At 39.6% G+C, this 26132-nt stretch overlaps 1 protein-coding gene across 1 annotated transcript in view; it reads right to left on the bottom strand.

The window, feature by feature from the left end:
- Nucleotides 1-8576: 8576 nt before the first annotated feature.
- Nucleotides 8577-26132, bottom strand: part of Atp10a (ATPase phospholipid transporting 10A (putative)) — a 188266-nt gene continuing 170710 nt past the window's right edge. Inside the window, 9 exon segments of the mRNA XM_027925819.2 lie at nucleotides 8577-10371; nucleotides 10374-10888; nucleotides 11036-11223; nucleotides 11573-11677; nucleotides 11756-11836; nucleotides 13944-14144; nucleotides 17904-18029; nucleotides 21598-21674; nucleotides 23082-23412. Of these exon segments, the coding sequence (XP_027781620.2) occupies nucleotides 10232-10371; nucleotides 10374-10888; nucleotides 11036-11223; nucleotides 11573-11677; nucleotides 11756-11836; nucleotides 13944-14144; nucleotides 17904-18029; nucleotides 21598-21674; nucleotides 23082-23412 (1764 nt within the window). The 3' untranslated portion in view covers nucleotides 8577-10231.

Raw genomic sequence — 26132 nt, 5'->3', positions numbered from 1 at the left:
CTACCACTGAGCCACATCCCCAGCCCTGTTGCTTGTATTCTTAATAGCTACCATTCTGACTGGAGTGAGATGAAATCTTAGAGAAGTTTGTATTTGCATTTCTCTACTTGCTAGAGATGTTGAACATTTTTTCATATATTTGTTGATTGATTGTATATCATCTTCTGAGAAATGTCTGTTCAATTCCTTGACCCATTTATTGATTTTTTTTTTGGTGTTAAGATTTTTGAGTTCTTTATAGATACTAGAGATTAGTGCTCTATCTGATGTGCATGTGGTAAAACTTTGCTTCCAAAATGTAGGCTCTCTATTCACCTCACTGATTGTTTCTTTTGCCGAGAAGAAGCTTTTAGTTTGAATCCATCCCATTTATTAATTCTTGATTTTAATTCTTGTGCTATAAAAGAAATCGAGGCCTAATCTGACATGATAGAGATTAAAGAAATTGGGGCCTAATCTGACATGATAGAGATTTGGGCCTACTTTTTCTTCTAATAGGTGGAGTGTCTCTGGTTTAATTCCTAGGTCCTTGATCCACTTTGAATTGAGTTTGTGCATCGTGAGAGATGGGGTTTAGTTTAATGTTGTTGTATATGGATTTCCAGTTTTCCCCAGTACCATTTGTTAAAGAGACTACCTTTTCTCCAATGAATGTTTTTGGTGTCTTTGTCTAATAAAAAATAACTGTAGTTATGTGGGTTAGTCTCTGGGTCCTCTATTCTGTACCATTGGTCGATTTTGGTGACAATACCATGCTGTTTTTGTTGCTATTACTCTGTAGTATAGTTAAAGGTCTGATATAGTGATGCCACCTACTTCACTCTTCTTGCTAAGGATTTACCTATTCTGGGTCTCTTATTTTTCTAGATAAATTACATGACTTCTTTTTCTATTTCTATATGGAATTTCATTGGGATTTTTATTGGAATTGCATCAAATCTGTATAGTGCTTTTGGTTGTATGGTCATTTTGACAATATTAATTCTGCCAATCAAAGAAAAAGGTAGATCTTTCCGTCTTCTAAGGTCTTCTTTAATTTATTTCTTTAGCATTCTGGAGTTTTCGTCATAGAGGTCTTTAACCTCTTTTATTAAGTTGATTCTCAAGTATTTTATTATTCTTTTTGAGGTTACTGTAAATGGGGTAGTTTTCCTCATTTCCCTTTTAGAGAATTTGTCACTTATATACAGAAATGCCTTTGATTTCTGGGTGTAGATTTTATATACTGCTACTTTGCTGAATTCATTTATTAGTTCTAGAAGTTTTCTGGTGGAATGTTTTGGGTCTTCTAAATATAGAGTTATATCTTCATCAATTAGAGCTAATTTGAATTCTTCTTTTCCTATCCATATCCCTTTAATTTCTTTGGTATGTCTAACTGCTCTGGCCAGTGTTTCAAGAACTATGTTAAATAGAAGTTGTGAAAGAGGGCATCCCTATCTTCTTCCAGTTTTTAGTGGGAATGCTTTCAACTTTTCTCCATTTAGAATGATGTTGGCCCGGGGTTTAGCACAGATAGCTTTTACAGTGTTGAGATATGTTCCTGTTATCCTTGTTTTTCTAGTGTTTTGAACATGAAGGGGTGCTATATTTTGTTGAATGCTTTTTCTGCATCTATTGAGATGATCATATGATCATATTATCTTTAAGTCTATTGTTGTAATAAATTACATTTATTGATTTCCGTATGTTGGACCAACCTTGCATCCCTGGAGTGAACCCCACTTTATCGCGATGCACTATCTTTTTGATATGTTTTTGTATTTGATTTACCAGAATTTTATTGAGAATTTTTGCATCTATGTTCATTAGAGATATTGGTCTGAAGTTTTCTTTCTTTGAGGTATCTTGGTTTTGGAGTCAGGGTGATACTGGCCCCATAGAATGACTTTGGAAGTGTTCTGTCTTTTTCAATTTCATGAAATAATTTGAGGAATAATGGTATTAGTTCTTCGTTAATGGTCTTGTAGAACTCAGCTGTTTATCCATCCGGTCCTGGGCTTTTCTTGGTTGGTAGGCTTCTGATGGCATCTTTTATTTCATCGCTTGAAATTGATCTGTTTAAATTGTGTATATCATCCTGATTTGGGCAAATCATATGATTCTAGAAATTTTTCAATGACTTTGATATTTTCTACTTTATTGGAGTACAAGTTTTCAAAATAATTTCTAATTATCTTCTGTATTTCTTTAATGTCTGTTGTGATATTTCCTTTTTCATCACATGATAGTAATTTGAGTTTTCTCTCTCCTTCTCTTCGTTAGAGTAGGTAAGGGTCTGTCAATTTTATTTATTTTTTCAAAGAACCAACTTTTTGTTTCGTCAATTTTTTCAATTGTTTCTTTTGTTTCAACTTCATTGATTTCAGCTCTGATTTTAATTATTTCCTATCTTCTACTAATTTTGGTGTTGTTTGCTCTTCTTTTTCTAGGGCTTTGAGATGTAATGTTAAGCCATTTATTTTTTGACTTTTTCTTCTTTTAAGGAATGAACTCCATGCAATGAACTTTCCTCTTAGAAATGCTTTCATAGTGTCCCAGATATTTTGATATGTTGTATCAGTTCTCATTTACCTCTAAGAATTTAGAGGTAAATGAGAGTAGCATATTATTTAGTCTCCAGGTGTTGGATGTAGCTTTTATTTTTTATTTTATCATTGTTTTCTAATTTCATTCCATCTGCTAGAATGCAGGGTAGTATCTCTACTTCTTTGCATTTGCTAAGAGTTGCTTTGTGGCATAATATATGGTCTATTTTAGAGAAGGATCCATGTGCTGCTGAGAAGAATGTATATTCACTTGTTGAAGGATGAAATATTCTATATATGTCAGTTAAGTCTAAGTTATTTATTGTATTATTGAGTTCTAAAGTTTCTTTGTTCAGCTTCTGTTTGGAAGATCTATCTAGTGGTGAAAGAGGTGTGTTAACTTTACCCAGAATTATTGTGATGTGGTCTGACTCTTGAACTTGACAAGAGTCTGTTTGATGAATGTAGATTCTCCATTCTTTGTTAAGTTTTGTTGGTGTATGGTTCCCTTGAGCAGTATGTGGTGTCCTTCTTTATCCCTTTTGATTAACTTTAGCTTGAAGTCTACTTTATTTGATATGAGGATGGAAACCTCTGCTTGCTTCTGCAGTCCATGTGAGTGATATGATTTTTCCCAACCTTTTAGTTTCAGTCTGTGAATGTCTTTTCCTGTAAGATGAGTTTCTTGGAGGCAGCATATTGTTGGGTCTTTTTTTTTTAATCCCAGTCTGCTAGTCTATGCCTTTTGATTGGTAAGTTTAGGCCATTAACATTCAAGGTTATTATTGAGAAATGAATTGTATTCCCAGCCATTTTTGTTTATTTTTGGTATTTAACTTGACTTAGTTTCTCTTTTTATTAGTTTTTCCTTTAGTCTAATCCTTCCCTCTGCTGATTTTCATCAGTTTTTCATTTTCTCTTCATGGACTATTTTGCCAAGGATGTTCTGTAGTTGTAAATTCTTTCAACTTTTGTTTATCATGGAAGGTTTATTTCATCATCAAATCTAAAGCTTAATTTTGCTGGATATAAGATTCTTGGTTGGCCTCTATTTTCTTTCAGAGCTTGGTATATGTTGTTTCATGATCTCCTGGCTTTGAGGGTCTGGGTTGAAAAATCTGCTGAGATATAATTTGGTCTCCCCCTATATGTAATCTGATTCCTCTCTCTTGCAGGCCTTTAAGATTCTGTGTTTATTCTGTATAATAAGCATTTTCATTATAATGTGCCTTGGTGTAGATCTGTTGTAATTTTGTACATTTGGTGTCCTGTAAGCTCTTGTATTTGATTTTCCAATTCATTCTTCATGTTTGGGAAATTTTCTGATATTATCTCATGGAAGAGATTGTGCATTCCTTTGGTTTGAAACTCTGTGCCTTCCTCTATCCCAATAACTCTTAGATTTGTTTTGTTTTGTTTTGTTTTTTTTTGATGCTGTCCCCAAATTCTTGGATGTTCTATTCATGGTTGCTTACTATCTTCACTGTGTGGTCAACTTTATTTTCCAGATTGTACACTTTGTCTTCATTATCTGACGTTCTGTATTCCAAATGATCTAGTCTGTTGGTGATGTTTTCTTTTGAGTTTTTTATTTGGTTTATTGTTTCCTTTATTTAAAGGATTTCTGATTGGTTTTTTTTTTTTCAGAGTCTCCATCTCTTTCTTGAAGTAATCTTTTGCTACCTGTATTTGCTCTCTTATCTCTTTGTTGGAGTGATCAGTTTTTGCCTGTGTTTACTCATTTAGGTCATTCTTTAATATACAGATAATTTTATTATGAACATTCTGAACTCCTTCTCTGACATCTCATCAACTTCACTGTCCATGGGATCTGCTACTGTAGTATCCTTGTTTGTTTGGGGCACTTTCCTCCCTTGTTTTTTCATTTTGTCTATGTGTCTTTCTTTGTTGCAGTATGGATCTGAGATATTGTAGTTTCTATCCTATAATCTTGTAGTATCTGTGTAGATTATCTGTACCTCACCTTGATGCTGGGCTTCCAGACCCTGCAGGTATCCCACAATGGATACAATTGCAACTAACAGTGTTGACAGCAGTAGGGAGGTAACTCGAGATAGCAATGGAGGTTTCCCCAAGATGGATATAAGGTCTTTCAAAGATGGGGCTGAAATGGTGGGCCTTACACTGGCTTTGGGATGCCTGCTCCAAGATTTCAGCTGCTTCTAGGTCCGTTTCTGCACAGGTAGGCAGAGGCAGATCTGGGCCAGGCCTGAGCTCTGGTAGGTGTCTACAAGTGGCCCCAGCCCCTCAACATTTTTACTGTTACTTTTATTCTTCTAACTAGAATGACCTATCATCAAAGAGTAGAATCCTAGAACTAAAATGACTTCATTAATTATTTACTAGGACTAATTTTACAACTTCCCCATGCAGTAGCCTCTACCTTTCGACAATAGACAGGAACTAGAAGCAGCTGAATCTTAGAGCAAGCATCTCAAAGCCAGTGAAAGGCCCACCATTTCAGCCCCATCTCTGTGTTTTTGGATTCACAGTTACTCTGTGGCTAACAGATCTAATTTGTGACATTCTCATACCTAGTTTCCACTATGTTGTTTTTCAATGATTAGGATCCAAAATCAAATGTTGATGGAGTTTTTAAAAATGTACTCAACAGACAGGTCCACATAGGCATCCAGTTTAAGTTGAAGTATCCTATGGTGTGGTTTTAATAGAGTGTCATACCCATTACCCCCAAGTCCTGTATATACAATGTGATGAAGTTTGTTGTATCTTGGTTCACAGATACATACTCAGAGTATAACACATACCAGGCTTTCTGTTAGGCATTCAATTATGTTTTAATGAATTAAACATATAGTAAATTTTGTCTAATTGTGTTGTCATGAAGGAGCTCTTTCATGATGTTTCCCTCAATGGATGATGTATTTTGGATGTATGGTATCTGATATTTGTATTTCTTGAAATTACTACCATAACTTCAGACATTCACTCGAATTGTTTCACCACTGCATATAAGATAAAGAACATTTAAATCCATAATTATTTTCTTCTGATTTAGCCCCCAAGTGGAATTACTGGGTCAAGGAGAATGAATATGTTCAAGATATTTTGTTCTACATTGACAAATTTCTTTCCAGAAGCCTAGTTCCCACTCAAACAATATCAGTGCTCATTTCATTAGTCTTTGGCCAAAAAGTGACTTGATATTTGCTTTATTGATTCATAGTGGTTATTTGCACCACACAACTCTTTTCCATATGCAAGACACTTTCCCCTAATGGGTTTGGCCTTTTGATTTTCATTTCATATTCAGAATACGTGAAATACTTTTAGTGCAAATGTCTTTCCTCTTTGGGGGTTTTAGCCATCCTTTCTTAATGGGAGAACCATCTTCCCTGTTGACTTCCTCAACAAAGCTCCCACTCTGGGACTGACCAGTGGGATCCCAGGGCCTAAGCAAAACTATTGTCACAGCTTTTTATGCTTCATTGTACTATGGAGCTGAAGGGGTTTGCAGGAGCAGTGTCCTGGGCTCCAACTGGTAGATCCACATAATAATATGAAACAGAGTGGCCAATTTCAAAAGGGGCAAAAATGATGCCAAAAAGGTTGAAGCAGGAACTTCAGGCACAGTTCATTTGCTGTGGGAAGATGAGGTTGGGGTATATTCCCTAAACCCGAGGTTGGCAACATGTTAGGAGTTGTCCCAAGTGCCCAAGGGAGTCCATCTTCTCCAGAAGTCTGAGGCTACTTGATTATAATTTCTTCTACTTATACTATGACTTTTGATTTCAAATTTAAAATATTAATTTGTTTGAATTTTCATATATAAAAATGTATTATTTTTCTATATCATTGGCTAGTTATCCTGTATAAATTTGTAAATATTTTTTTACTGGTTCTAGATCCTGTCTATTGTTGAAAGGTAGAGGCTACTGCATGGGGAATGTTGTAAAATTAGTCCTAGTAAATAATTAATGAAGTCATTTTAGTTCTAGGATTCTATTCTTTGATAGGTCATTTTGAAAAAACAATCTTAATTAGATTTAGGTTTGCTTCTAGAATTGGGCAACACTTCATTCTATAAAATACAAGCATTCCCTCAATGACTTTTATTTGTTGGGATTTTAATGTTTTTGCTGGTATATGCTTCCAGTGAAACTCTAAAACCACTTTGTTTATTTCAGAAACACCTAAACACAGAAAAAGAAGGGAAAAAAAAGCTACAGAAATTGTTTGGAATGCAACACCTTTACAATATTTATTTCTTAGAAAAGAGTCATGTTTTTATAGTTAAGACTTGGTTGGATTTCATCTTCCTAAACACTGGTGAGATGCCTTTATATTTATTGAAATTATTCTTCAGTATGTTAGGTATTTTTTTTTTGGGGGGGGGGGCATTGGTGGTGTATTGGTGAATGAGATCTTTCCAAGCCTCTCTTCTGGTTTGCTCTATACAAAAGCTGTGGTTTGTTTCCTTTATAGTGGGTCAATTTATTTCCTCCTGTCATTAATTTTGAGATCTTTTTAGTTTATTCATTTGAATTTTCCAGGTACACAATCATATCATGTATAAGTAATGGTAATTTCAGTCTCTTGACATTCTAATGTTGATTCTTTTAAAAAATTCATCTTATTTGCCTTAGCCAGAATTGCTAGTAAATATCAAATAGTAATGAGTTGTAACAAGCAATTTTTCTTAACTTCTTTAATTTTTTTAACATTTATTCTTGCATTCATTCAACACTTACCAAACACATTCAAACTGCTAGATTCTGTGCAAAGTGATGGGGATACAAGGCAAACAGGACATAATGCCTGTCCTCCAAGAATTTTAATTGAATTGTTTTTGACTTTGAACAAACTATGCTGAACAACATTAAATAACTAGTCCAGCGATTTTGTTCCCAAGAGCAGAGCCAGCCTTAGATAGCCAGGCTTCCCATTGTTTTTTTTTTTTTTTTTATACGTGACGTAGAATGTATTTTGACATATCATATGTGGAGTATAGAACTTCCCATTTTTGTGGTGGTACATGATGTGGAGTTACACTGGTCATGTATTCGTATATAAACATAGGAAAGTTATGTCCAATTCATTCTACCGTCTTTCCCATTCCCATTGATTTTAGATTTGTTATTAGTATTTGGTAAGATAATCATAAAACTCAGTTCCATTCATGTTCAGTTGAATCAAACTTGGTTGTGACAATTATTGTAAATTTCTATGATTATTCCACATCCTACAACGCAGCTAACTGTCAATGCCATTTACAATGTTTATTTCTTTAAACTGGTTTTGGTAGGCATATTCCCAGAGCCCCTGCCTGGATCACTCTATTACCTAAGATGATGTATCTACAGAGAAGAGAGATCATTTGTAGAAAGGGTAGATTGCGAGGAAAAGAATATTTGGAACCTGGGCATTTTAAAATCTCAGATATTCAGGTTAATATGATTATGGATGGATACTTTGTGCTGATGACCATTAGCTTAATTCAAGAAATAGTAGAGTGTGTACCTTCCTAAGGAGATTCTTTTCATCTGCTCTACCCTAAAGACAATTGAAAGGCATCAGGAAGGGAGCAGGCAGGGTGAGGACCACTGCCATCTTTGGTCCAGCAACACTGGCTACTGAAGCTGCCTCCAGTCTCCCTTGTGTCTCTCCATCAAACAGGACCCAAATATTCCTCTGAATGTCCATGCACTCATGCAGTCCAGGTACTCTGGCAATTCCAGCAAGGAAACCTCAAAAAGACACACTCCCATCAAAGTGGCAATAACTGGTTTTAAGGCTGCCATGCAATCTATATAGGGTGAGGCTATGGAAACCCGAACTCAGTTTACAATGTGTATAGAAGTGTCCTCTCCTTTCTGTGGATGATGTGATATGTGGATATGATCAGGGATGACTCCAGCAAATGTATCACCAAGAACAGAGGCAGGCTTAGAACAGAACTAACCCCACCCCCACCCCCCAAAAAAAACTAAAGGAAGAGATGAGGGGGAAAAGCCCTGTGTCTCAAGGCATTCTGCATTGCTGAACCAGATTACCTGAAACTAGGTATTCTATAAAGAACAGATTTATTTTCACAGTTCTGGATGCTGGAAAGTTCCAAATCAAGGTGCTTGTGTTTGGTGAAGGTTTTTCTTGAGGCATGTTCACATGGCAGAAGGTATAAGGGCAAAAGAAAGCCAAACCCTGCAAACCTTTTTGATAGGGACAGAAGCCTCATGATCTAAACATCTCACCCAAAGACCCCACCTCCCAACACAGTTGCAGTGGGAATTAAGTTTCTATTGGAGGAATATTGGAGGATACTTTCAAACCACAGCACCCTGGATTCTGGTTTGATGAGTCCAATCACCTGGAGCCCATCCTCCTCAGGACCTGCAGACAGTGAGCTATGCCTTCCCTTTCATTTTGACCAGAATAAAGTATGTTTTCTGGTACTTGTAATGAACCACACTGATTGGATAACTAGAAATTCTTCCCCAAATTTCACTGTCCTTTTGTTCTTTTTTCATTGCTGTACTTGGCAGTAGGTGTCCACATGAGCCAGAAGTCCTGATAACTTAATCAGATGCCCTGCTTATTTCTTAGCTTCATTACTGAGCAGAGTGGTCATGACATTAATGACTGTCTGACAAAGTTGAAATAAAGGGCTCAGAAAAGAATCCCCAGTAGATTTTTTTTATTTAAAGAATCTTTCCCCCTTCTTTTTCTCTTTTTAGAGGGACAGAAATAATGGCTCATCAGACAAATGCCTGAAGATAATTGCTCAAAACATCTAGCCTCTTGGCAGAAAGGGTTTGGATAGTGCTGATGGCCCTGGTCCAGGAAGCTGAGGTATAAGGAGCTGTGCAGTGACAGGGTAGTGTGTCTCTGAGCTGTTTTCTTCATAGTATCTAAAAGGAAGTTCCCTGCAGTATTCAGAACACACTCCATTAGGTCATATATTAATACTTCATATGACTGTGGTGACTGGACACATTGTCTTTGCAAAGTGAAGTTTGTTTATTGCTTGTGATGATCTTAACAGGCAAAATATTACATAGGGCTGTCATACCTACAAGATCTTTACAAAGTGCCTGCATTGAATTGAGCATCAGAATAAACTTCACACATGAGTTTTTCTTGAGTTCTCACTTTCCCCTTCATGGGTAAAGCAGAGCCACAGTCCTTCTGGGTTGGTAGAAACGGAAGCCAGTGGAGGGATATGTCTTGGGAGTTCACATGCCCTACCCTCTATCACCTCTCCTCACTGCCATCCATGTCCACACCTACCCAGGTTCACTGGGCTTAATCACAAGAGTGTACTCAGGGAAAGCAAGGGTCACGCATGTTGAAGAAAAAATAAGTCATATTGCCTTTTCTTACAAAATGAGATGAAAAAATAAATTCAAAGACACTTTTTAAGTGTCATTCTTCTTTCAACTTTATATATATATATATATATATATATATATATATATATATTTATATGTTAAAGCTCTTTATTTTTCTTTTCAATATACTCTACTTAGAACTTTAAAAAATAAACTTTCTTTTTGGTACCTCTTGTTTCCTGTGTTAACCTTGGAAACATTTAAAAATATATCTCCCTAGAACTCTTCTGTGCAAATAATAAACATAAATAATATTAATATCTACGTTATATATATATATATATATATATATATATATATATATATATATATATATAAGGCCATTTCAAGGTTTCACTGTGACTGTCTGCTGCTGTCCCTTGAAGGTGATCCTAGAAGTAGTCTGTGGCCTGTCCCTGTAAGCCATGTAAGTCCTGATCTGGCTGTGGGGGGCTGGGCAGGAACTCTCCATCCTGCTTGTCCATGTGTAAACTACTTCTGGAGAACTGGAAGACACTTCCCAGCCCACTGACCATTGAGAGGGAGGAGATCCAGTTGAGTGAACCGAAACTGGGCAGGTTGAAGAGGGACGATAGAGGGGGTTCCTGGCTTGTACTGGTGGGTTTCCTCTTGGAGTCCTCAGGACACGCTTCTAAAACAGCCTCCTCTGGCCTGGAGGATCCTGGGGCCTGAGCATCCAGTCCTTCCTGCATGGTGTCCTCTCTCAATGGCATACTTATGTCCACTGTGCTGAGCTCCCTGCTGGTCTTTAGGGAGCAGGATGGCTGCTGTGTGTTCTGAGAAGCTTCTGAGGCACAGTCCTTGGAGAGGGTTTCAGAGGGACTCATGGTCATCCCTTCCGAGAGCTCTGTTTTTGGGTCTCCAGGGAAATGTTTCTGAACTAAGATTTCTTTGGGAGTTTTGGGTTTCTTGAGAAATTTCTTGGCTGACTGGCGTGCCAGCTGAAGTTGGGTTGGGAAGAGGCTCCCCTGGAGAGCTTTGAAAAACAATCTGGAAAGAGCACATGAGAAAAAAAAAATCAGATACTGCTACAGGTACCTGTTTCCTGAGACTCTACTCACACAGGGGGAAATGCACAGCAATGCACATGCTCTGTGTACTCACTTAGGACTCAGAGACACCATCTCTGATACCCACCTGGGCAGCAATGCAGTGATAGGTGCTATGAGGCAAATCAAGTAGAACACGGGGTCTCCCAGTAATGTGTGCATGGTCCAATAAGGGTTAGATGGAGGATAACATGTTGCACAAGAAGCATTGTAAATCAAAGCCACGGTGAAAAATAAAAAGATACTAAAGACACAAGCTGTCCAGTTGAGCCAGGTCTGAAGGAAAAACAGAGAGGGGTTTTATTTCAACTTAACAGTGGCAAATAAACCCCAACAGTCATCAGTGAGTGGAGGTGATGTTCTATAATCTTGGTAAAAGCTGGAGTCTTTGTCATGGGTGGCTGGTAGGGCTTAGTGAAGCCTCAGAAGCTTGTGGACCAGCCTGGGACAGGGGCATAGGGGCAAGATAAGAAAACAAGACAGTGAGGAATGTTCATAAGTGTGGGCAGTGGGCAGTCTGCTTAAAAAAAAAACCAAAAAAACTGTATCTCATGGAACCTGCCGGAAGTGTGGGGTCTGCAACATGAGGGCCCCTTTGGGATGTGACCATGTCTGCGACTCTTACCCAGGTTCTGGTTTCAATACCCAGGTGCAGCAGGAAAGTGAACAGTGCGATTGCTGTGATGGGAGTTCCCCAAGTAAACATGTCCACATCTGAGTCATAGTAGGCCTGAAAGACAGCAGTATCCCATGTCTGTGGGTCCCCAGATGCAGCTGATGGGGAAAACTATGCTGTGTGTCAACTTACCAGGTAAGGAATGAAAAAACAAACCAAGCTCTGGAAGGCAGCATCAACCATGTTTAACCAGAAGGCACGTGGCCGATATTCCTGGAACACAAAAACAAGCACGGAGATTATAGGGAAATGCTCATCTCTTCAAATGATGTTTTCTAGGATGCTGCAGCTCTGAATGCCAAGCACCAGACAAAAACTTGCTATTTAGGACTTTGGGAAGGTAAGGCTCTAGTTGGTAGATAGAACCCCATTACCCAAATGCTTGCAGAACTGTTTGTAGCTGAGTTGCTCACTGGGATCTTTTGTACCAAGAACACAAGCTATAGTAGTTACAGGTCAACAGTGAAAGAGGAAACTGATTTCTAAATCTTGCTAAGGAACATTTCCCTCAAGTAGGAAGAACACTTGACATTCTGGGCATTTTCCCTGATTTGAACCCTTCCATCCCTTCCACTTTATCAGGGTTTGGTGATGGGTCCCATAGGGTGTTTCTTAAAGTACATCTTAAATTTTAAAACTAGATGATGGATGTGCCCCAATGTTAAAAATAAAAAAAAAAAAAACTCTTGTTCTGATTTAGCTATGATTTGATCAAGTTTGTAAAAAGTTTAGAGGGGGACCTTTGGGACATGATTAAGAACAGATAAAGACATCAGAGTGAATACTGATGGCTTTATAAAAAAAGGAGAGAGATCAGAAGAGACATAGCCACATATTTGCCCTCTGTCCCTTGCCATGTGATGCCATGCGCTGCTTCAGGTTTCTGCCAGCAACAAAGTCGTTACCAGATGCAGCGCTTCAACCCTGGACCTCTAATATTGTGAGTCAAATTAGTAGACTGCCTCGATATTTTGTTACAGTAGCATGAAGCAGACTTTTATACCCATGGGCCAAAATGATCTTGATATTGACAAATGGAATTTTCATTACCTGGGTGATCAAATTTATATTTAACCCACCTAAGTCCTCAAATACCTGGCATGGGCTCTGGCCTACAGGAAATGCAGAAAATCAGAAAGGAGCACATACTAGTACTTAAAAAAAGAGCTGGGTACACTCCTCCTATTGGTTACTTTACTCACAGGACAAACCTGCAGCATCTTTGCCCCATGGCTAGCCAAGGAGACTGAGGCCAGCTAAGGAGATAACTAGTACCAAACAGAAACCTCTTCATTTGCCTGATCCAGAACCTTGACAACACTGCCCAGCCTGTCAATGTGGAAATCAAATGACCACAGAGGTGGACAGGGGAAGTTAACTTGTAAGTTTTGTAAGTGAACGAACTCTGAATTAGAGATTATTGTATGATAAACGGGGTATGGCATTCTTTTTTTTAAACACACAGAGTGCAAACTTGCCAGAGAAGCACTTAGATGGTTTATTTGATGGCTGGCTGAGAATACCTGGTTGTTAGTGTGTCAATCATGTAGTGGTGTTGACGCAAACATATATTTACATCTGTTTATTCTTCCAATGGTTAAATGGTTTTCCCTATGGGTCTGTCTTCTTAATCTCATTGGATCATTTTTAAAACAAAAACAAAAAAAAAAAATTTTGGCATTCTTTAGAAAAAAATCCTATTTGAACCTCAGTCATTAGATTCAAAGATCTGGGATGGACTTTTCCTTGGGCTTTTGGAAAGAACTAGGGTGGAGATGAACTCAATATACATAATGCACACTATCGTTTGGATTTTGAACATTCCCAAAAGGTCGACATATTAAAAGCTTTATGCATGGTGGTACTACTGGGATGTTGTGGAATCTTTAGGAAGTTGGGCCTGAGAAGGAGGTTCTTAGGTCACTGGAGTGTGCCCTTTAAGGGATGGTGGGACTCTAAGTCTCTTTCTCTTTGTTTTCTGGCTTCTAATGTTTCCTCCACCATGTGCTCCCCACCATTGCTACATAGCACCCCCACTGAAAAGTAATGGTTATACTTTATCTTGGAACTGGAACCTCCAGACCCATGAGCTAAATAACCATTTTCTTCTATAAGTTAAATATCTCAGGTATTTTGTTATAGAAACTCAAAGCCAGTACAATGCACACTATGGGGTTCAAAGACAGCATCTGTTTTTATCCTTCCATAGGCTGGATTCTAGAGTTTTAACGATTTGTGCAAAGTGTCTACTTAAAGGGGACTTGCACTTTCTGGAAGGTGGACATAGAGGCAAAGGGCCAGGAGACTCAGGAAAGCTTACCTCCATATTCTGGCCACTCTTGTAGAGCTGTGGCTTCAAAAGCAGCACATGGGCTGGTACATCCTTGTCCAGCACCCCAGTCACAAGCTGGGGAAGTGACGAGAATAGTAGATTAAAGAAGATTAGATACCATTGGTCAATCATTGCTGATGCAGAGAAACCACAATAAAACTGGAACCAAAACAGGAGGCCCACGAACATCTGCAATCCAGAAAGGAAAAATGACAACAGGCGATTCTCTAGTTCTCTTTACAGTTAAATTCTGCAGGATCCTTAGCTCCCTTAGATGGGAAACTGAAAAGATTAAATTGATAGGCAGCTATTCTTCCAAAGGCTGCCTAATCCTTGAGCCCTGATGTTGGTTTCTGCCTCTGACTGTCCCTCCTTCTCTTCCCCCAACCCTTCTCATTCCCTTAAACATAAGGGACTGGAAGCGGGAATTTAGAATTCTCAGGAGCAGTCCTGTGAGGAGTGAAGAGCTGTATAGATCATTAGTATAAAACAAAATCAAGGTTTGACAGGGTAGTCTAGGGCTGCTTACATTTCAAGAGGGCTAATAAGCTGCCAACCTGTGGCTTCTACCCAGGACTCTCCTCTGTTCATGATCCAAACAGAACCTACATCTCTGATTTCATTTCCCTCTCTAGTCACATACCCTCTTGATGAGGAACAGTGGGCAATGATTGACAGAAATGAAACAGGAATCCCCCCAACCTCTGCAAACACCTCATCCACCTGCTCATACCTAGGAGCCTCTGTGTTTGCAACTGCTTATTTGAGGCCTCCCTGTGCTGGGGATTTAATTCCAGCAGGTAGGCAGAAAGGAGGAATGAACTAGCAAGGGCATGAACAGTATACCAGCTTTCCTTGGTTATAGTCCCAGGCAGACTTACTCTGAATTAATTTCCTGTACCATTTGGCACATATCATTTCATTGCTATGCTTCAGTTTCCTTGTCCACAACATGGATATAACCAATGATATTTAGCCATGGGATTGTTGTGAGTACTGAAGGACCTACAGCATTTTTAAAGCTCTCACCAAGGCCTGGCACACTGTAGATGCTCACCTGAGGCATGCTGTTATGTCAGTAGGATCACCATTTCCTTAGTTTGAGGCTCAAGCAGGGCTGGTGTTATGACCATTTACAGAAAAGGAAATGGAGCTTCCAAGAGGTGAAATAACTTGACCTTGGTCATTGTATGAGCAATAAACCCAACTTGTTCAACTTGGTTCAATGGGCAGAGATGGTCCCCAAAGAGAACATGGTACAGTGGAGGAACACTCTCTAGTGGGCACCACAAAGCCTGGATTTGGTTCTGAAGCTGCAACTATTGACCCTTTTAACACTGACTCACTCACAGAGTAACCTCTCTGAGCTTTGGTTTCTTGACCTGAAAGTGGCTTTTTGCGAGATCAGGAGAAATTCTAGTCCATGTGGATGAAACATCTCCTCCAAGTCCTGTTTCCTTCTATGGTTGAAATTTCTTACTAGGTAACTTTCCCCTTCCATGCCAACAAGGGATAAATTAAGAACTTTTCATTGACTTTCTTCCTCCCACAGGTGACTCTCTTGCACTCACCCCCACAGGCTTAGCCTAATGAGTCATCCTCGAGCAAATGGAGTCAAGGAAAAGAGGAATAAAAGTACTTAGATAATTGAGTTTTTTTTTTTCCTGTACTACCAAAGAGCTTTGTTCACAAACCACTGTTACCATGGAAACACTTCTTCTTTGCTCTTTATTGGGAAGGAAGGCCAACTTATTCTTAAAACTAATGAATCTCTCATGATAGAAAGCAGAGTGATTTTACTTGAACTCCTCATGTAGACAAATGCTTGTTGACAAAAGCCCTTCATCTTATATGGAATAGAAACAGGTGCTATTTTGCCCTCCCTGGTCCTCCAACAAGGGCAGGTTCACCATGACAAGCAGGGGGTTTTGCCCATCCTAAGTGGCCACTCTGACTTTTGTTTGCATTTAAAATATTGAGTGGCTTGGCCTAAGTCTTTGTTGCTATTCTCTTAATCTGAGAAATTTTAATTGGGAATTAAACTGAGATTGCTAGCTGAATTCCCAAAATTCTCCCCCTCCCTGGGCCCCCAGAAAAAAACACCCAAAGAAGGCAACTACAGATGGTCCTGAACCTACCATGGTTCAACTTAGCATTTTTTTTTTTTTTTTTACTAAAATGATGAGAAAGCAATATGCCTTCAGGAGAAACCTAACCTTAAATTTTGAATTTGGATCTTTGCCTGGACTAGGAATACGTGGTCCTATCTTCTCAAAATGCTGGGCAGTGGCTTTGAGCTGGAGCTCCAATCAGCCATGAAATCACAGGAGGAAACAGCAAAAGCTCTGCAGTGTGCTGTGCAGCTAAGCTATGATGTTACGTAGGTTAGGAGTATTCAGTGTGTTTTCAAATTGGGATATTTTCAACTTGCAGTAAGTTTACTGGGAGAGTTACTCCATGATATGCTTAGGAGCATTTGCAACTTGCTATTGTTCCTACTGCTAGTGAGTGACAGAAATGAAGCAGGAACCCCCCACCCCCACCCCCGCAAACACCTCACCCACCTGCTCACACCTAGGAGCCTCTGTGTTTGCAACTGCTTCTTTGAGGTCTCACTGGGCTGGGATTCAATTCCAGCAGGTAGGCAGAAAGAAGAAATGAACTAGCAAGGGCAGGAATAGTATACCAGCTTTCCTTGGTTATAGTCCCAGGCAGAACTCTGAATTAATTTCCAGGCCCAAACCTATCCAATTAGACATGCCCTGATTGGTTCTGATCATCTGTATTCATTTGCTAGAAGACATTTTGAAAATCAGGAAAGAGTGAGTGGGTGGGAGAGGATGGGAATGGAAAGGTAGGCGTCAGCCTCCGGAACAAATCATTATAAACATGAACAAAGGGTATGCTGATGTCAATTTAAATTTAGCATGGAGATTTCAAATGGAATTAGAAAAATATATACTTTTTAACTTATTTTATTCTTTTTCAGAAGACTACAGGATAATCTTGACATTGGATTTTTGATGTCTAGACAGCTAGATTTTGTATCTACCCTGGAAGGTCATTTGTCCCAAGAGTTTGTTTAGTACTTGTTATACTGGGTGTAAGCGCTCAGAGGCAGGACCACTGAGCAGCAACCTAGCAACTTTTCAGCAGAGTATCTGGAAGTCTTTCATCAGTGGGGCAGGATTCTGTGACAGTCTTGTGATCCATCCTGCAGGACTACGTAGAAAGCATTCTAAAGACTTATCAGTGAAGGAACTAAGATGAACATTAAAATTCAGATGAAATGGATAAAACAGGGCACTGTATTCACTCCCTAGACAGAAAGAATGATCTGCAGCCTATCTGGCCTGGGCAAGGCTTCACTGAAGGGTCAGTTTAGCTATAGATAGAGCTGGCCACAAGGGGGCGTGTCAGCCCTGCAAGCCCAGAAAAGTGTGGTGGCCCCTTTCCTGCCTGGCCTAAATCTGTACCGCTTTGACCTGGAGACTCCCTGACAGGCCTGGGATGGGTGTGTCTCCAACAGATACAATTGAATATTGGAATCGTAGTGTGACCAAGTAACCTTATGATCCCAAGACTACCAAGCACACTTCTACCAATTCTTTGATCTTCCCTATCTGCTCTAGAGAAAGTAGGGTGTCTATAATAGAAGCACACTCCTGAGAAGCACATATACAAAGTGATTCAGATTCCAATATTCAGTCACATGTGGACCCTCTTGTTCCTAGGACCTTCTCCCTCATGTGCCCATGAGTTGGTTTTCTGAGCTTACAGGATGCAAATCCAGGCAAGGACTGGAGGACTGAGGGACATTCACAGAAGCTGAGGAGGATGGAATGACAAGAGGCCCTGGGGTGACCTACAGGTCTCATTTAGGTGATGATTCTAAATATGCCAGGCCTTTTAATTAAGAAACTCTAAAGACCAGTGTCTAATACCTACTGTGTTTTTGTAGAAGAAATATAGCACCATGTTGGCCAGTCGGGAGTAGCACCAATGTCCATGGACAATTAAGAGTCTCTCCAAATATCGGAATCTTGGCACTGCAAAGTCACTGGCCATCACTGCCTTGAAAGAGAGAAGAATTCCCATTATTGGTGATGCCTCACACAGCATAAGGTCTGTCTTACCTATCCCAAATGCAAGGCAAAATATGGAAGGAAAAATCCAGCTTCAAACACCGTTAAGTGTGACTTGACCACTGTCTCCTTCATCATCTCTTTTAATTAAAAATGTTCAATCTCAATAAATGCTCTCGTCAGGGATATCACTTTACAGGATTCATTTAAGGCTTCAAACATTAGATATGTAACTGATGGGTTTAAAAAGATTTTGTCTTTTTTTTTAAAATAAGTCCCTGCTGGGTTTTTTTCTCCTTTATTTATTTTTGATTGGTGATTTATGAATATACATAAAAGTGGAATTCACTGTGGCATATTTATACATGCACATGGTTCCATGCTATCTTTTAACAACCCACAAACTGCAGATGCATGGAATTTTCCCACCTTTCTCCAGCCCTGGATATCATATTCCTCTAAACCACACCATGATCTCAACCCAAAGATCAACCATAGTTGTCCTTTTTGTTTGGCCACCCTGAAAGTACATTTTGCTTTATTTCTCCCCAGAAGAATAAATAGTCATTTTACTGTATTATTTAATAAAAACTGACAAGAAAATATCTGTATATGTTTAGCACACACACACACACAAATCCAAATATTTACCATTCCATTATTTGAATCTGCAGATGAAGAACCCGTGGATATGGAGGACCAAGGGTAAATCTATCTTGGGCCTAATCTCAGCAGTTCCCTCACCCTCATCTGACTTCAGTCACTATTTTGCTACTTGTACAATTTTCTTCCTCCAGGAAGTTTAAAAAGAAATAAGTTTGACTTACTTTTGCCTATTCACAATATCCAGCACAGTACCATGCAAATGGTGGAAGCTCAAGACACATTTGTTGGGGGAGGGTGGGGACCACGGGTGGAATGAAGGAATTTTGGATTGGGGAAAGGGAGGGAGTGTAACGGGGGAATGTGGGTATGAAATATGGTGGAATGAGATGGACATCATTACCCTAAGTATATGTATGAAAACACAAATGGTGTGACTCTAATTTGTGTACAACCAGAGAAATGAAAATTTGTGCTCCGTATATATATTATGAATTGAAAAGAATTCTGCTGTCAAGTATAACAAATTAGAATAAATAAATTTTTAAAAAGAAACATTTGTTGAATGAACAAAATGAATAATTGTTTTAAAACTTTTTCAGCATTTCTCTGTTTTCACGATTTCTAGTAGCGAAGAGCTGACTAGGGCAGTGCCTGTCAATCTTACATGCAGAGAAACTTAACAAGTAAATATCTTTTGTATTAAAGACCCTAATGTTAAGCAAGTGTCTGGGGAGAGGACACAGCTGCCACCACTGCTCCTTTACTCAAGGTAAGCACAAGCCTCCTCTATGGGGATCTCTGACTCAAATCATGTGAGCAGTGATGGAACACCTGAGCCATAGTACATTTGCCTTGAAATGCAGCTTTGGGTAGGTATAACTTCTAGGTAGAGTGTTGCTGAATGCTTCCAGATTTATTTAAGCTACTTACTTATTTTACATACTGATACTGCTTACAGTTCTAAGTGCTCAGTTTACAGGTGAATATGACCCTGTGTCTTGCATTTTAGTCCAGTAAATGAAGGGAAACTATGCTGAAGCCTTGCTGTGGTGGCAGCAGCATCAGGGGTTGGGGTGGAGCCATTGAGGATAAGCAAGGATAAGCAGCAGTGGAGAGGGCAATAGAGATATGCATCTCTGAGATGCTTGGTCTTTGTGGGCTTACTGGTCCACCATATTTGTGGAGCAGCCTCTGCAGCCAAGTCCTGAGTAAGAACTAAGGTTACAGAACAAGCACAACATCTATCATCCTGGCTTTCCTGGAATTTCCAAAATAGCTCTGAGACATTTGCAAAGCCACTTTTATAGAGGGATAAGATTCTGTTTATTGATAGATTTGGGGGTAAGTAGGAGGCCAGAAGGCTGGGGATTCAGGTGGGGTACCTTAGCTCTAAACAGGGTTCCTTCTCTAAAGACAACCTAGAAGTCTATCTTGCAGCCCATGGACCTATTTTGATTTCTGGATGATACTGGGAATTGAGCCTCAGGGTCTTGCACATGCTAGGCAAGGGCTCTACCACTGATTTACACCTCCAGCCCCTTTCTGTCCCTTTTGACAGAGTGTTTAGACTGACTCCACTGAGGACAGGATTGTATCTGATGGACTCTGCATCTTTAAGTCTGTACCTGACAAAAGTGAGGTCTGAATGAATAATTTTTTGAGAGAATGAATAATGGAATAAATGAATTAAAGAACACATAAAGCCTTTTAAACCCTTACATATTGACAGGAAGTGGTATAGAGATATTTGCTTTGAAGTCTTTAAGAATTGGTTTGGATAACTGATGATCTAAGTTTGCGAACTTTTCATTCTTCTATAGTGAGCCTTCCTATTGTGAGATTTGCATATGCAGACTTAAACAACTGGAGACGGAAAATATTTGGGGGAAAAATGCATCTGTGCTGAAAATGTACAGATGTTTTGCTTTCTTGTCATTATTCCCTAAACAATGCAGTATGAACAGCTATTTACTTAGCATTTACATTGTACTAGGTATTAGAAATAAGCTAGAGATGATTAAAGTATGGGAGAGAATTGTGTAGATTATACGCAAATATTACACCATTAATGTAAAAGATTTGGGCATTTGTAGATTTTTGTGTTCACTGGGGATTTTGGAACAAATTCCCCATAGACACCAAGGTGTTTCCAACTAGAGATCTTCCATCTGACTGTTATTTTTACATCAAGAAAGAAAATTAATGATCTCGGCACAGGCCTGGCACATAGTAAGTACTTAATAAATAACTGTGATTTGAATGAATGAATGAGTGAATGATTTAACCAATGAATACATGGTGGCCAACATCCTGATTTTTAGAAAAACATTCAATGAATGGTTTTCAAAAGTCTTCACTGAATTAAAAAATGTTATGATTCAAATTTGATCAGATGCAGGAAATTGTCATAATACTGTATCCAAAAGAAACACATTTTTAATTAACTCATGTGTTCAACTTCTGGAACACTGAGAACTGACATAGTGACAAATGAAAAATGCAGAGCTGCATTTCCATGGAAGTCAAGGTGGCTACCTTCCAATTTTATGGTGACACCAGGTTTCAACAGCACTACAGCAAAGGCCATTTTTCAAATGGTATCACTAGTGTTTGGGAACAGTAAGTGCTTCCTAGGGATGAGCCATCAAGAGCCAGAGAGAAGGCAATGACTCACTTTGCCTCTCTCAGAACCACACTGATTCCCCCAAAATATACTCTGGTAGACACAGGCAGATATGTTTATGGCACGTTGTTTCATAAATACAGAGAGTGACATTCCACCTCATCTTCTCCCTCTGGCTTAGCAGAAGGTGAACATCAGGTGTACTGAAGCCAAATCCCCTAGCTTCATGAGACAGCCCAGGGGAAGTCCGGGGCAGCTCATGGCAAGACAGTATAAGAGGCCAATGGGGGCCACTTGGTGCCTAGGGACAGCCCCAACTGGTCTTTACCTGCATGCCCTCCTGGCCTGATATGCCCACACCCACGTCTGCCACCTGGATCATGCTGACATCATTGGCTCCATCACCTAGAAACAGCACAGGTGGGAAGAATCATTTGAGATGAGATGTGCAGAATCTAGTGGACATGATGGATCTTCTTGGGGTCCCCACTGGACTGAGTCCTGTGAAATAGTATTAGGGAAGATCAGGGAAAAGAGTACAGCACCTTCCCTGGGAGAACTGAGTTAAGCAGTCAGAGCAAACCATAGTAAGACATCTGAACTGCCAGCCACACCAGAAATCAGGCTAGTACCAAATTACCTTCTAATTTAATGTTCCTTTTTCACTGTCAGTTCCTACAGAGCCCTTAATATATATTGGGTACAATGAAAGATGCTATCATTTCATCATTATTATAGTTACTCAACTACTGCAGCCAGGTAGCCAAGGCTACTCCAAGTCATACTCTCCTAAACAGTTTTCAAAACAAAGTGAAGAAGTGTACACCATGCAGCTCTTTTTGCATCTTGATTACCAGTCAGCATATTAACTAATGTGTACACCTTGGGACCCATTTATTTTATCAAGTTGCTGATAGACAAATGTATAGGAACACATGGATAAGTCGGGCCCCTCAACACCTTTAGGAAAGGACAAGCAGGGACATAGAGTAATTATCACTCAGTAACAGTAACCATTCTTGGAACTGGGAAGCAGAACATCCCAAATCACAGCATATATTTCAAGCTATACAAATAATAAAAGGTGCAGATATACAAATTTGGAGTGTTACATAATATGGAAAGTCACCACCACTGTGTCACTGGAGAAGAACCTGGAAGGTTCTCCAGGCCAGTAGAACCTGCAAGGAAAAGATCCATTATATACACAGTCAATCCTTAAGTAAATGATGTAAAGTAGTACAGCCATTTATATCTGATAATGGATTTATTTAATGAAATGCTTGTCTTAGAACAGTCAGCCAGATGAGCTATGGGAATTCTGATCATCATTTGTCTGGGTCCTTAAAACATTGTAGAGCCTTGGACCCCAGCAGCCGCACGGAGACCAGAAACCCCTGCCCTTGTCTCTTCCCTCTTTCTTAGTTGGCCTGGGTTAACACTGATCATGTAGACCCCTCACTTTTTCCAGGACTGCCTGGGACAGGCAGGTCTCTAATGTTCTGTCTCCCAAGAAACAGTGTAAATTCCATCTTCTAAATTAGCACTGTACTACCAACTTCATGACATGTACCTGTACCTACCACTATATTTTGTGGCTTTCCATTGTAAATTTTTATATTTGGAACATGTTTCTCACTTTATCACATAGAGTATGATTTTATAAATGAAAAACAATGAAGAGAAATGCTTTTCCCATGTTATGGTTTTCCAAGGGAGAGTATTAGATAGAAACGAGACTGCTTGGGAGAAAGCAGCTGAATGAGACAGTTGGGGGAGATGGGCCCCTGCCTGGTCAGCCTGGATACTTGCCTATTGCCAGGGTCATGGCCTTCAGCTTGCTTCTGACCAGCTTTACCACCATACTTTTCTGCAGAGGGGTTGACCGACAGCAGAGAACTGAGCGGCACTGCTTGGCGAGGAAAAGAAATTTGTCCTCCAGGTTTTTCTCAAGGGCATAGGCCAAACTTCTTCCATCAATCACAAGGCTTGGGCTGGGGCCAGAGACAGTGGGTGTGGCGGAGGCCAGGTACAGAGGGGAGAATCCCACATTCACAGAGCTTTCGGTCTTCTCAGGGGGCCTGTGGGAACCCCTGGACTGCACGTGGTGCAGACACTGATCCAGCAGGGCTGCACAGGCTTCCTGAAACAGACAGGAGACGGCACCAGTTCACTAGGGACCACACCACAGACCCAAGTCACCTGCCTCAACATATCTGAGCTGATGATCCTTCTAGGACTCCAGACTGGAGTATCTGGCTGCCTAAAAGGCTGCCCTCCAGAAGCTAAGTGCAGCTCAAGAGCATGACTTCCAGCACAGAAGACAGTGCACCAAGTTTCTGTGAGATTGTAGTTTATCACCCATCACACAGTGAAAAGTTCTGAATGGAGTATCTTCACTTGGAGACATTTGGCTGTAATTGTAGCTAGTTAGGGTGAGGATCCCCACCTGCATGTCTCTGTACTTCCCTGAGGCCCTTGACTAACTCTTCTTCTTTCCTTCTAAGCTACCAAGAGTTGGATGAAAAGCTCTTTCAAAGCCTTTGTTGTGATTAACCCCTAAATAAATGTAATTATCAGTGTTCTTTCCAATTCCACAAGGAAAAGAAATTTAATAAATCATAATTATTGAGGTTTTTAATTGGCTGTGTCCTTCCAAACCTGGATCTGAATTCGAGAGAGAGGAAGAAAATCTACATTAGGAATCAGGGACAGGAATGGAGCCCCAGAAGGGACGATTACTTCTGGGAATAAACACAATGTGAGGAAGTGCTGAGTGACTCCTGGTCCTCCATAGTGAGCTACTGGCTTAGTGATCAACTCCTGGCAACATACTATGGAAATCCAACTGTGTTCAACCAATGCTATCAAAGACGTATTGTATCCAGAAAACAAAGCAAGACTAAGGAAAACAGAACGAGAAAGGATAGTTAAAGGATAGTTTTTGCCTCTTGGATGAGAATCAAGCAGCTAGTAAAACAAAAACTCATGATTATAGCAAGTCAAAGACGGGCATGTTCAAAACTGATATTGGAGATGTGAAAATTGGAGTTGGGGAAATATGCTTCTAGGATGGATAGAGGGACATGGTGGTAACTAGGGAGGCTTTGAAGAGAATGTAGATGCCATCCTAGCAGCACCTTGAATTCTTCTTGGTCCTAGCACAAAGCACTATTCTAGGCTAAGTCTAGGTAGGATGAAACAAGCACTCCATCTCATCTCTCCCTTGAATGCACTATTATAACTGGACAGAATGCAAAAAGAAACTATTTGTGAACTCTGAAAGTAAAAAAGAAATAGTAGCAATTAGATTGGGGAAAGACTACATGCTAAGGACAGGGAATGGGTATTGGGTTTTCCATCTTTTTTTAAAAATATTTTTTTAGTTGTCAATGGATCTTTATTTTATTTACTTATATGTGGTGCTGAGAATTAAACCCAAGGCCTCACACATGCTAGGCAAGTGCTCTACCACTGAGCCACAATGCCAGCCTGAGTTTTCCATTTTATTTATTTTTTTATTTTGGTAATCCCTGCATGGCCCAAGTTACCAGGGAACCTGAAATGGGTATCAAGGATAGAGGACAGAGGACAGCTCCAGGAAAATCCCCCTAGTTCTGGCTTGAGGAGAAAAAAACAAAAGACAAGGAATACCTAATGCTCAGGGAAGATGAAGGAAATCTCCACTTTTATGTGTTTATTTTTCTTCTCTTCTTTCCAACACAGTCTCAGATGATTTTGCCATGGTGCACTGACAGGAATAGCACTATCAGTGGGACCATCTCCTGTCAAAGACTGAGGGAAATGAGCTTTTCTTTTAGTCACAGAACTGTGGTGTCAAGAGGACATGATAACTTCTGCCTTTATTGTTTCTGACCTATCCTTGGATGCAGGTGGAGGTGTGGGAAATAAGGGGCAGAATAAGGTAGCTCAGACACCAGTCTTCTAGCTCAGGACTGAATATGGGGGTCCCTAGGGAACCAGAAAGTACTGGAAAGACTGTAAAGAGGGATTTGGCTAACTGATCCCATAATGTTGTTTATGAATTCCTGGGTTCATCCATAAGCTGTATACACATGATAATAACCCTAAATGTAACAATGCCTTTGAAAATTAAACTCTGGCATAGACTGCCACCCTAGTTCCAAATTGACCTCTGGAGGGTAAAAATACAGATTCTAAGAGGGATGCTAAGAGCACAACAAAGGCGAAACAAATTTACCACTGTTCAGGTGTTGATCACCTGTTGATCAAACACACATACACACACACACACAAAAAAAAAAAAAAAAAAAAAACCCCAAATCTGTATCCTCCATAGAAATTAAAAACAACAAGAGGTTCATAATATAGTATTTAAAACACCCATGATATAATCCAAAGCTTCTCCATGTACAAAGAACCAGGAAAATATCAGATTATGGTAGAAAAAGACAACAGAAGACAGCAAAGATGCTGAAGTGATCTGACAAGAGCTTGAAAACAGCCATTATAAAAATGTTCCAAGAAGTAAGCATGAATTTTGTGAGGTGAACCGAAAAACACAAACCAACAAAAAACAGAACCATAGACAACATATAGAAAAAAAGAAGTTTTAGAATCCCAAGTGCATTAACCAAAATGAAAAGCTCACTGAATTCTAAACAATTTACCTAGCTTCTCTGCCCTCCAGGAGGCAGGCTGTAAGTCCACACTCCTTAAGGGTGAGTTCTACATAGTGATTTCCTACCCAAGAGCTCAGCATAGAAAAGAGCACAAGAATAAGTTTATAGTGACAAACCTGACAGACACCAAGTCAACATCACAGTGATATCACAGTGATGTGATGTGATGAGATGAAAATGGCACTTTATGTCCTTGCAC

The sequence above is a fragment of the Marmota flaviventris genome, chromosome 2 (genome assembly GCF_047511675.1).
Source record: "Marmota flaviventris isolate mMarFla1 chromosome 2, mMarFla1.hap1, whole genome shotgun sequence".
NCBI lineage: Eukaryota > Metazoa > Chordata > Mammalia > Rodentia > Sciuridae > Marmota > Marmota flaviventris.
This window is presented reverse-complemented; position numbering and strand designations above follow the sequence as displayed.